Source organism: Myotis brandtii, unplaced genomic scaffold (assembly GCF_000412655.1).
Source record: "Myotis brandtii unplaced genomic scaffold, ASM41265v1 scaffold1612, whole genome shotgun sequence".
Lineage (NCBI taxonomy): Eukaryota > Metazoa > Chordata > Mammalia > Chiroptera > Vespertilionidae > Myotis > Myotis brandtii.
This window is the reverse complement of record NW_005355890.1, coordinates 1,524,032-1,536,242: the sequence shown is the minus strand read 5'-3', so window position 1 is coordinate 1,536,242 and position 12,211 is coordinate 1,524,032. Positions and strand designations below refer to the sequence as shown.

General features: G+C 52.3%; 1 protein-coding gene across 1 annotated transcript in view; it reads left to right on the top strand.

Moving 5' to 3' along the window:
* CNNM3 (cyclin and CBS domain divalent metal cation transport mediator 3) overlaps nt 1–10,605 on the top strand; it is a 19,879-nt gene extending 9,274 nt beyond the window's left edge. Inside the window, exons 4-10 of the mRNA XM_005862246.2 lie at nt 2,096–2,239; nt 3,208–3,357; nt 3,774–3,943; nt 4,113–4,209; nt 4,581–4,714; nt 5,068–5,206; nt 8,319–10,605. Of these exons, the coding sequence (XP_005862308.1) occupies nt 2,096–2,239; nt 3,208–3,357; nt 3,774–3,943; nt 4,113–4,209; nt 4,581–4,714; nt 5,068–5,206; nt 8,319–8,383 (899 nt within the window). The 3' untranslated portion in view covers nt 8,384–10,605. The remainder of the gene's footprint in view (nt 1–2,095; nt 2,240–3,207; nt 3,358–3,773; nt 3,944–4,112; nt 4,210–4,580; nt 4,715–5,067; nt 5,207–8,318) is intronic.
* Nucleotides 10,606–12,211: the final 1,606 nt, after the last annotated feature.

The window sequence follows — 12,211 nt, the reverse complement described above, 5'->3', positions numbered from 1 at the left end:
GGGGGGGGAGGCATGGATGCTGCAGGAATGGGGCACACATGCCTAATAGAGATCCACAGAGTATGTTTCTAAACTCATCACATAGAATTGTGATTAAACCCGAGGTATAGAAAGGATGATTCACACAAAGAAGGGAACTTGACTTCTTGCTTTACCAGAAGATTCTTGAAGCAAGTACCCTCTGTACATGCAAGCCCAGGCCAGCTTTCCGCCCAGGCCAGCTTTCCCCCCAGGCCAGCCGTTTTCACTAGTAACAGAGAAGGGTGTGGTGAAGATCAGTCTGCTCCCGGGCCCAGGACCTGCACAGCCCAGTTGCCACCACCTGTGTGTGGCTCCTGAACTCTGGAGAGGTAACTAGTCTGAACTGAGATGTGCGGTAAATGCAGACAGACACACAGCAGACTTCAAAGACTCGCACAAAAAAGTAAAACATCTATTAATGTCTATTGATTGCATGTCAAAGTGGCATTTTAGCTATATTGGCTTAAAACAATAGAGTATCAGTTTATTTCACCTGGGTCTTTTTTTTTTTTTTAATGTAGCTACTCAAAAATTTGAAATTACATGTGTGGCTTGCATTGTTTTCTCTTGTGCATGTATACAGTTTTATAGATGAAGAGCACTAAGCTAAGGCAGAGTGAGCTCCTAACATTTTCCCAACACGCCCGACACTCAGAAAGTGTGGGATTTTTTTCAAGTTTACATTTCCTTATTAAACAAATAGGCAGGTAACTGAGAAAGACAGAAGAGGAAGGGGAAGTTCCCACACAGATCCCCTGGATAACCTTCATAGACCTTGGCTTCTGGAAAGAAAGGGCAGCTTTTAGAACTGGGAAATCGGCCCGAGGAGGGTGAGGCTGGAGGGCCTCTCTCGACTCCACTTAGCCGTCCTGGGGAGCCTCCATTTCTGGAGTTGGTGCCTTGTGTCCGCAGTTTATCTGATGCATTCATGGCTGAGCCACATTGACAGCGTGAGCTACACAGACCTGGGGCTGACTCTAGCTTGGGGGGCCTTGTGCCGGGGAGTGCAGTGTCTGGGGTTCGGGTTCCTCCCATGTGAGGTGAGGCCAGTCCTCATGAGCATGTTGAGAATCTTCAGTAAGAACCCAGCTCTAGCCAAAACCGGTTTGGCTCAGTGGATGGAACGTCGGCCTGCGGACTGAAAGGTCCCAGGTTCGATTCCGGTCAAGGGCATGTACCTGGGTTGCAGGCACATCCCCAGTGGGAGATGTGCAGGAGGCAGCTGATCGATGTTTCTCTCTCATCGATGTTTCTCTCTCATCGATGTTTCTAACTCTCTGTCTCTCTCCCTTCCTCTCTGTAAAAAATCAATAAAACACATTAAAAAAAAAAAAAAAAAGAACCCAGCTCTAGCTGGTTTGGCTCAGTGGATAGACCATTGGCCTGTGGACTAAAGGGTCCCGGGTTCAATTCCTGTCAAGGACACATGCTGGGGTTGTATGCTGGGGTCTTTCTCAGCATCTGCTAGGGTTCAAGAAATCTGGAAAAGGGGCTGTGCATAAATTAATAAAGAGGCTAGAGAAGAAATATGAATTTGGAAGGCATTTTGGAGGAGCCAGAGGAGGCTTAGTTCTAGTAACTAAGTTCCCCAAATCTCCGGACCCAGGGCTTTTTATTCCCACATTTTGCCCTATAACAAAGCAGATATACATATCAAAGGTAAGGTTTGGTAAACAGTAAAAGATGATCAGGTTGGGGGAACTGCCTACAGCTGTTCAGCAACAGGTAATAACATGCAGATTTTCAGCCCTGCTGAAGCCCCAAGGTTCATCAGCCTTTTGATGAACTTGCATTTATGACCTGCTAGAATTAGCCTCTAGCAGTTGTAGGCTCGATCCCCAGTAGGGGGCATGCAGGAGGCAGCCAATAGATGATTCTCTCTCATCATTGATGTTTCTATCTCTCTCTCCGCACCTTCCTCTCTGAAATCAATAAAAATATATTTTTTAAAAAAAAAAAGAACCCAGAAAAGTCACACCCAGTGCTTGGTGGGTCTTAGGGACACAGACATCAGCATCTGTCCTGTGGGCTTGTGCAGGGTGGAACCCTGTCACAGGCACGTCCCCTCCTCTAGGGAAGTCCCACCTGGCCATCGTGCAGAAGGTGAACAACGAGGGGGAAGGTGACCCCTTCTACGAGGTCCTGGGCCTGGTCACCCTGGAGGACGTCATTGAGGAGATCATCAAGTCCGAGATCCTGGACGAGTCGGAGGACTACCGTGAGTCTCGCCTCCTGGCAGCTTTTCGGCTCAGCCGGGCCTTGGGGCTCACTGAGGTGTGTGCTTCAGTTCCAGGGCATGCCGACCTGTTCCCTCTGTTCTTCCCCTGCGGACCAGTGTTGCCCCTCACAGGAGAGCCCCCTTCGGGGGGGGCAGAGCCATGGCGGCCCGTCCACCCATGGCCTTGCAGTTCCAGCGCTTGCTGGGGCGCCGCTTCTTTCTTCCATCTGAGGGGCCTCTGTCCTGATGGGCGTTTCCAAGCCTCTCTCCTCCTCACTCCTTTTGCTTCTCGTGTGGTTTGTACAGTGTCTCCTCAAACCTGTCCTTTACTAAGAACCTGTCCTTTACTAAGAGGGTCTTCCCAGAACGTGTCCCTGGGGCCCGTGGTTGTGTCTTAGGAGCATCTGCCTCTTAGGATGGTGACAGGTCTGCAGGATGGACATAGGGCCCTTGCTCAGTGGCTGGGCCTCCCATGGCACTTGGGACACAGGCCACCCGCCTGTGTGCTGTCAGGAGAACTGCTTTGCCCGTGATGCGTCCCATCCTGCAGCATCTTTAGTTTCATTCCTTGGGCTGCTCCAGGCTCAGAGCTACTAGTGAGCTGCCACCGGCTAGCACCAGGGCTCCTCCAATGCCTGCTTTCCGGCGAGTGGTCTTCTAATGACCATATGTGCCTGTCACTTTGCTTCTGTCTGTCTTGTCAGCAGTATCTTCTCCCACCTCCAAGGAGAGGTACTTTCTCGGGGTGTGGCTGCATGTAGGCCTCTAGCTGTCTGTCCTTGAGCACCAGGATAACTGTGTGGTGGGAATGACAACCGGGCACCATCCAAGGGTGTGTCCTGGGGGCTCCGAGGTGTCTCCCAGGAGCCCCCTGGCTTGTGGAGGGGTGCAGGCAACATGCCCCTTGGTTTAGTCACGTTGGCGGGAGGGCTGCGGGTGCCTAAGCTGCCTTCTGCTCGCCATCCCAGGAGACACCACGGTGAGGAAGAAGCCTGCTGCTCTCAGTGTCCCTCTCAGGCGGAAAGAGGAATTCTCCTTGTTCAAGGTGTCTGACAATGAGTATAAAGTGAAAATCTCGCCTCAGCTGCTCTTGGCCACCCAGCGCTTCCTTTCCCGAGGTGAGGATGAAGGGTGGTTCTTGTCCCCACTCTCTCGCTTACCAGTCCAGGGGGTCAGGAGACCCCGGGGCAGCCCCTGCCTCCCCCTCCCAGTAAGCAGGAGAGTGTCCAGGAGCACCTCTGCTCCTCCTGGCTGTCCTGGCCGCAGAGACACCCTGCTGGACACTCTCAGGTCACCCAAGGGGACTGCTCTGCTCCACCCAACATCCAAAAGCAGGGCCAGGCTGCTGCCACCTGGGCGAGCCTCCGCCAGGAAGCCTTGCTGGTGGTGTGTGTGGCGGCCAAGTCCTCTTGTGTTGGGGAGGGGACTCGGCTCGAGGGCCAGCCAGGAGATTCCAGGTGGGCAGCAGGCGTTGGTGTGGTTACGCTGGCCGCTTAGGGCCCAGTGGACACTCTCTTCTCTCTGCCGTGGGCAGAGGTGGATGTGTTCAGCCCATTGCGAATCTCCGAGAAGGTCCTGTTGCACCTGCTGAGGCACCCCAGCGTCAACCAGGAGGTGAGGTTTGACCAGAGCAACCGCCTGGCTGCACACCATTACCTGTACCAGCGCAGCCAGCCGGTGGATTACTTCATCCTCATCCTGCAGGTAACAGGAGCCCGGGCCAGGCCCCCACCTGGTCGGAAAGCAGGGAAGGGTCTGAGAGAGGGAGGCACATCTAGGTACACCCCTGCGTAATCAGAGTGGGTGCTTTCTGCTGTGCTTCCTTCCGGCAGGAAACGTAATGTGCGCGCATCTGTTTCTCTCCACCTCCCAGGGCAGGGTTGAGGTGGAGATCGGGAAGGAGGGCCTGAAGTTCGAGAACGGGGCGTTCACCTACTATGGCTTGTCTGCCCTGACAGCCCCATCCTCGGGTGAGCTGCAGCCCCACCCCCGGGTGAAGACTGGGCTGGCTGAGGCTCTCCCTCTGCTGTGGCTGGGTCCCTAGGACCAGGATTCTGCCCTTTTCTCCCTCCAGCGCTCGGCCTCCTACAGGGTGGTCTGCTTCAGGACCTGCTGGACTTTCTCCTCTCAGGGTCGTGCGGGAAGGGGCAGTGTTTTTTCAGGGCTCGTCTTGGCTGCTCCCTCCCATCCCCGTAACACCTTTCCCTGGAGGAAGCTGTTTGCCATAGTCCCTCCCGATGTGACTGTGGGGTGGCTCTCAGAGGCTGTGCAGTTGTCCCCACCAAGGTGGGCTGCCCAGCTCCCAGCAGGGCTTCCCATGACTGCTTGTTCCTCTCCCCAGTTCACCAGTCTCCAGTGTCCTCACTCCAGTCCCTCTGCCATGACCCGCAGCCTGAGCCAGCTGACGGCACCCACCTCTCCACGTATTGTCCTGACTACACCGTGAGGGCCCTCTCTGACCTGCAGTTCATCAAGGTTTGGACTGCTCATTGGTTCTGGCCTCTAACCAGCTTTGTGTCCCCAAAGGTTAGACCACCTGGTCACCAGTTTGTGTGAATTGAGAGTAAATTCCTGGGAAGTTGGTCTGAGATGTCCCAGAGCAAACCTTGAAATGGCTCTGCCTCCTCTGACTGCTGCTGATCTGGGCCGAGGCACCCCGTTTCCTTCTGATCTTGAAGACACGGTGCTTGATTGCCCTTAGCCTGTGGCTCTTCCTTTCTCCTCATCCTGTCCAGTGTGACTCTCCCACCTGGTCCAGGTGCTTGTGGGCAGGAGGGGGTGGTATGAGCAGGCGCTTCACCTGCTCCGTAATGCGTTCTGTCCTCCAGGTCACGCGGCTACAGTACCTCAATGCACTCCTGGCCAGCCGAGCCCAGAACCTGCCACCGTCCCCTGAGAACTTGGACCTCCAGGTCATCCCAGGCAGCCAGACCCGGCTCCTCGGTGACAGGACGGCCGCAGCAGCAGGTGAGCCTGGAGGCCACATTCTGCGCGTCGACCCAGGAGGCACGTGCCCTTCCGGGCCTTGCTGCTGGTGCGCGCACACACCGGCTCTCTCTGCCCTGCGTTCTTCTCTCTTCTTGCTGTTTTTAATAGCTCGGATGACCCCGAGTTCTGTAGACCAGCAAGCACTTGAGTATATGAAGTCAGCATTTCCTCTTGAGAGCCTGTTAGGGTGGTTGACTTAGGGAGTAGTTGTTGAGTGGGAATAAGATCACGTTCAGATGTGGTCATTTAGGATTAGGGTGAGGTCACCCAGAGAGTGAGGGTTTGGGTTCCGGTGGGCCTGGCTCCGAAGGCGGGTGGCTGGTGGGCACATCCAGCTAGAAAGGCCCCGAGGCCTGAGGTCAGGTGACGCTCGCATCCTCCCTGGGCTCCTCTGCGCAAGAAGCTTGTGTTGGGAGGCACAGCTTTGTGATGTGAGATGGCAGACCCCACCCTTCCCGTGTGAGGAGGGCGGGTGCAGAGGAGCCAGTGGAGAGGGGCTGTGGGAGGAGTGGCAGCATCTGGGAACCTTGCCCTTGTTAATCAAGAAGGTTCCTTTACTCTGAGCTCCTCCTGGGTTGGGGTCAGAGACGCTCCAGGGCGTGGCCTCCCTGGAGGAGTGTCCGGCTTCCCAAGGCTGCGGGCGGAAATGCCGGCCTCGCCCCGCAGTGGGGACCCTGAGCTCCGCACTTCACTGGTCCTGACTCATCTGAGACCCCGTCCCTGAGGTTGGAGACGGGTAGTTACGCTCATTTTCCAGATGAAGATTCGGAGGCAGAGACAGACTCGAGCGCTCTGGCTTGGAGCCTGTGGTGCCTCACAGAGAACTGCTCTGCCTGCTCAGATCGTGCTATAATAGAAAGATACTTTCTGAGCGGTGAGGTGCAGGTGCAAGGGATAGCAAACCCACCCTGGGCCGGGCTGCTGACTTGGCCAGTGGCCCCCCCCCCCTCCCCCCGCCGGGGCATTGGGAAAGGGCGTTGGGTGGGGTGCGCTGCTTCAGTCCGGCGTGTGGGCTGCCCAGGGCCCCTCCCAAATGAACACCACGCCACCTCGGGGGCTGGTGAGCTCCTGGGATGCCTTTGATTTTGTGACATCCCCTTGTTTACACTGTCCTACTAGACTTGGGTCTCAGAAGCCAAGTTTTTTAGGGAGCCTTTGGTTTTGGTTTTCTCGTGTGGGAGCCTTTCCTGGCCCCACCTGCTACGCAGACTGTGTGTGTCGTGTTCAGAGTATAGACTTAAGTCTAAGAAGGATGGTTTTCTCTTCATTTCATCTTTTACTGGATTTCCAGAGGGTTTTTAAGTCCTTTTTTGGCTTTTGCTGCTCGTAGTCAGTCCCCTAAGGGATAATTTATGGTGAGCCTATGCGTCATGTCCCCTTTGTAATGGATACTGTCCTGCTCTGTAGTCATGTTGGGGGCCGTTTCCTCCTAAATGCGCTGACATTGCCCCCATGAGGCGCACCCACTGTCTTTCTGCTCCTGGCCTTGGCTCTCTGGCGTCTTGCTGCGGCCTCTGCTACCCTGGAGGGCTGACTGTCACTCCACGCATGGAGGTGTCACGTGCACTGCTTCAGGAGTGTAGGCAGAACCACTCCCAGAGAACACGCTTAGAAGCACGATGATTTTTGACTACCTATATAGCAGGGTCGGTAAAGTGGACAAAGGGTTGGATCTGGCCCTTTGCCTGTTCTTATAAATAAAGTTGTGTTTTGTTTTTTAAATATGTTTTTAGTGATTTTTGAGAGAGAGGGAGAGAGAGAAAGAGAAACATCGATTGGCTGCCTCCACACGCCCCCGACATCCCAGGCATGTACCCTGACCAGGAATCGAACTGGCAACCTTTTGGTGCATGGGACGATGCTCAACTAACTGAGCCACACCGGCCGGGCATATATAAAGTTTTATTGGGACCCACCTGTTTGTTCACAGATTGTATGTGGCAGCCTTTGAGCTACAATAGTGGAGTCAAATTGTCACAGAGGCCATGTGACCTGCAAAACCTGAAAGTACTGGCCTTTTAAAAAAAAATATATATATATATATATATTTTAATTGATTTCAGAGAGGAAGGGAGAGGGACAGAGAGAAACATCAGTGATAAGAGAGAATTATTGATTGGCTGCCTCCTGCGCGCCCCCTTCTGGGGATTGAGCCCGCAACCCAGGCATGTGCCCTTGACCGGAATCGAACCCAAGACCCTTCAGTCCGCAGGCTGACGCTCTATCCACCGAGCTAGACTGGTTAGGGCAGAACTAACCTTTTACAGAAATAGTTTTCTGACCCCTGACCTGCATTTCACATGTGGAGTACCTCCTCCACATTCAGCATTCACAGAACTGGACTTTGAAGGGAAAGTTCACTGAAGACTCCGTGTTCCCTGACCCTCTGTTCTAAGCAGCCGGAAGCAGAGCGCATGCCTCTGCCTGGGCTCCTACCCAGCAAGTGCCCGTCTCCTCGGTGCTGCGGGCGGAGGCTCTGCGGGTTCGGCTCAATAGCTGTCTCCTCTCTTTCTCTCTGCTCTCTCCAGCCTGCCCCGTAGACCTTTCCCTCTTTGGCACATTTGGAAACTGCAGTTGATAATTGACTGGATTAGTGAGCATTTTTTGTTTTAAGAAAACACCCAAGGTAAATATCTTCCCTTTCCTTTGGCTTTGCTTTCCTTTCCCAGCTCTGCTGGGAGGCGCTCTGAGACCGCTTCCCTGGCCTGGGGGGCATTTCTCCATGGGGTGCGCGGGCCCTTCCTGTCCCTTCTGCTGCTTTTCATCCATTTCTCTGGAAGACAGGAGGACTCGTGGAACCCCGCCCCGCCTTGGAAACTAAAGCTCCCTTCCAGGGCAGGCTCCCCCTGCCCAGCATACGGCCTCGGCCTCCTGTGGCCGGAACCCAGCCCCTGCTTTCCTGCCTCAGTGGTGACCGTGTCCTCTAAGTGGTGTCTGTGAGGCCGTCAGGCTGACCGTTTTCCTAGCTAGTCACTCCCGGGCCTGCCTCGGCACCCCTGAGGGCCTCTGCCTGCCCTGCCCCTTCCTGTCCCCCAGAGGATCGTCACACTTTCCGTCCTGGTAGTAATTCTCCTTTCCCTCTCTCCTCTAGGGTCCAACCACGGTGGGCCCGGCCTCCCAGCGGAGGAGAGCCCTGGGCGGAACCCAGGAGTGTAACTGCTCGCCAGGCAGCCCCGGTCGGGGAGTCGGCAGCACGTGGGGACGCAGAGCCCAGCCGTCCTCGTCCCCTCGGCCACGTTTTAGAGGCCCTCTAGGCGCGGGGCCGGAGCCCCTGCAGGCTGCCTCCTCTGGAAATGGGGTCGGCGGCACAGCCCTCCAGGCCGCTTCCGAAGGGATGGAAGGAAGGACACCGTCGTCTCCGTGGCCGGGCCCCGCCTCCTCCGTGACGGCCACGCCATGATGTGAGTGCACGGCGGCCTTCCTGTGGCCGCGGCCTGTACTCGCTTTGCTTCTCTGCCAACCGGCTGCTGCTGGCAGCACTTTCTGAGCAACAAGAGCACCAGTGTCGGCTGGGGGTGCAAACCCATGGCCTTGTCATGGCGAACTTGGCGGCTTCTTGACAGTGCCATGTCTCAGCACGCCCCAGCCTGTCCTTCGTGCCAAGCCTGGAAGCACAGTTCCTCACAAGTCTGTGCCACTAGTCCTGCCCCTCCCGTGGAGGTGGCTGGCTGACCCGGCAGAGCCCTGAGCAAGTCGCTGGCCCCGAGACAGGACGGCAGGGCCTGCGCTTCCCGCCACTCATCTGGGGGACGGAGAGCTTGGCCACGGAGTAGCTTCCTGCCAGCCGCCCTCACCCCCTCAGGCCACGTTCTGTGTTTTAACGAGAGGTCGTGTGTGAGAGGAAGGGCTCTTCTGCTGCACCCCATCCTTTCTTCATGGTCAGACCCAGGAAGAGGAACCAACTACTAGACCGATTTCATGCCTTCCTCCTGGGCTTCCGGCGGGCGGGCGGGTTGTGTGGCTGTGAGCGCATGGAGAGCCGTGAGGGAGGGAGGGTTGAATAAGGACCAGGTGGATCACCGCCACCTTTCTTCTAAAAAAACATGAGATTTCTGTCTCTGAAACATTTCAAGCTTTTGCCTGTTTCCTGTCCCTGGCTATGGGTTCTAGAGAATCGGGAGCAACAAGATTCTCTCTTGGTTGTTTGTCTTTTCCTTTCTGTTTATTTACCGTCCACGGTTCTTCAGCTGCGCAGAAGCGGGCAGCACAGGGACCTAGGGTCTTAGAGCGGGAGGGAAACGGAGGGTTTCTGGAACCTTTCTCACAGGAATCTGGGTCCTTATCTGGGATCAGCAGGAATGAAGGTCAAATGGTGGCCTGCTTGCTGAGAAGCTGTTCTCCAGGAATTCACCCCAAGAGCAGAGTCCCGGGTGGGAAACGGCAGGCAGGTCGTTATTCTGTGTCTTTATAATGCCAACGGGGTGCCTGGGGATGAACTTGCTGATATCATTCTGCCTGTGGCAAGTTGCAGAACCTGCTGACGACATTGAGGACTTAACTGTACTTTACAGTCACCTCCACAACAGTGGTTCCCCACCTGGGCTGCAGTTAGAATCACCCGGCAAATTAAAAATACCGAGGATGTAATGGGGCTGACATCAGGATTTTAGTTTTGAAATAACTTTAGATTCACAGTAGAGGTCCATGTACCCTTCATCTGGCTTCCCCTAATGTTAACATCTTACATCACCTCAGTACCTTTATCAAAACTAAAAGTTAACACTGGTACAAAAATAACTAAATGACACTTTATAATATGGATTTTATCAGTTTTTCTAATGTCCTTTCTCAGTTGCAGGATCCATTCCAGGGTACCAATTTAGAGCTATTACTTTTTTTTCTACCTATTTGTTTTGAAATTACAGATTCATAGGAAGTTGCAAAGATAGAGGTACCCTTCGCCCTGCTTTCCTCCATGGTTACATCTTAGTTATAATACAGTATCAAACCAGGAATGGACACTGGGCAGTGAGGATGGTTAGTTATATATCATCTCATGGGTAGCTTCGTGTGACCGCCGCTACAGTCTGCACACAACTGTCCCATTACCATCAGCATCTCCCTCTAACTACCCTTTTAGAGCCATACCCCCCGCCCCCAGCCGCCATCCCTAATCCCTGGCAACCCCTGATCTGTTTGTCATCTCCAGTTTTGTCATTTCAAGAATGTATAAATGGGGTTGAAAAATCTGTAACCATTTGGGATTGGGTTTTCTCAGCATATACTCTGGATATTCATCCAGGTGGTTGCGGGGGCCCACGGTTCGTCCCCTTGGGTGGTTGCGTGGTTTTCCGTGGTGTGCTCGTTCTAGTTAAGGACATGGGGGTGGTTTCCAGTTTTTGGCTATCCCGAATAAAGCTGCTATAACATTCATCACAGGTTTTTGTGTAAATGTTGGTTTCTTCCTCTGAGATAAATGTCCAGTAGTACAATCACTAGATTACATGGTCATTGCATGTTTTGTTTTTAAAAATTGACAAACTTCCCGAGTGGCTGCACCATTTTACATCTCCACCCGCAACGTGTGTGACCCAGTTTCTCCGAATCCTTGCCAGCGTGTTGTATTGTCACTTTTAGCCATTCTGGTAGGTATGTTGTGACATCTCGTTGTTTTTATTTGCATTGAGAGAATGGCTAATGTGTATCTTTTTATTTGCTTATTCACTCCATGAAATACCTGTTCATGTCTTTTGCCCATTTTCTAATTGGATTGTTTAATTTTTTTTGCTGCTGAGTTTTTTAAAATATATTTTCATTTATTTCAGAGAGGAAGGGAGAAGGAGAGAGAGAAACATCAGTGAAGAGAGAGAATCATTGATTGGCTGCCTCCTGTGTGCCCTGACTGGAAATTGAACCGTGACCTCCTGATTAATGGGTTGATGCCAAACCACTGAACTACACTTGCCGGGCTGCTGTTGAGTTTTATGAGTTCTTAATATATATTCTAAATACTAGTCCTTTCTTGAGGTTTTGGTTTACAAATAGCTTATTTTTTCATCCTCTAAAAAGCATATTTTACAGAGAAAACATTTTTAATTTTGATAAAGTCCCGTTCACAGATTTTTTTTCTCTTACTGTTTATGCTTTTGATGACATGGCTAAGAATCTGCCTCCTGCTAGATACTGAAGATTGTTTCCTGTGTTTTCTAAACTTTATAGATTTGTTTTACATTTAAGTCTGTGATCCATTTTGAGTTAATTTTTGTATAAGGTATGACATTCTGGTCAAGGTTCTTTTCTCAATTTGCATTTTACTGTTTACTGATGAGATTGAGTGTCTTCTTATGTGTTGATGGGCAATTCATGTTTTCTCTTCTGGGAAATGCCTGTTACATCTTTTGTCCTTTTTTTATTTTTAATATGGTTTTATTAATTTTTTAGAGAGAGAAGAAGGGAGAGGTGTAGTATGATAGAAACATCAATGATAGAGAAACATCACTGATAGGCTGCCTCCTGCACTAAGCCAGCAACCTGGTCATGTGCCCTGACCGGGAATCAAACCAGTGATCTCTTGGTCCTGGGCCAAAGCTCAGCCACTGAGCCACAGCAGCTGGACTCTTTTGCCCTATTTCCATCGAGTTTGTATTTTTCTTATTTATTCATGAGTTCTTTATGTGTCCTGGGTTCTAATCATTTGTAGAATAAATGTGTTGCAAAAAGTTCTCTGGAGTTAGAAACATCGATCAGCCGCCTCCCGCACATCTACTGGGGATGTGCCTGCAACCCAGGTACATGCCCTTGACCGGAACCGAACCCGGGACCTTTCAGTCCGCAGGCTGACGCTCTATCCACTGAGCCAAACCGGTTTCGGCTATTATGTCTTTTGATAAAGAGTCATTCTTAATTTTTCTGCAGTCAGACTCACCAAATATTTTCTTTTATGGTTTGTATTTTGTGTCTTGATAAATTCTTTTCTACCGTATTGTCATAAAAATATTTTTCTACATTATCTATCTACATGCACACACACACACACGCATTTAA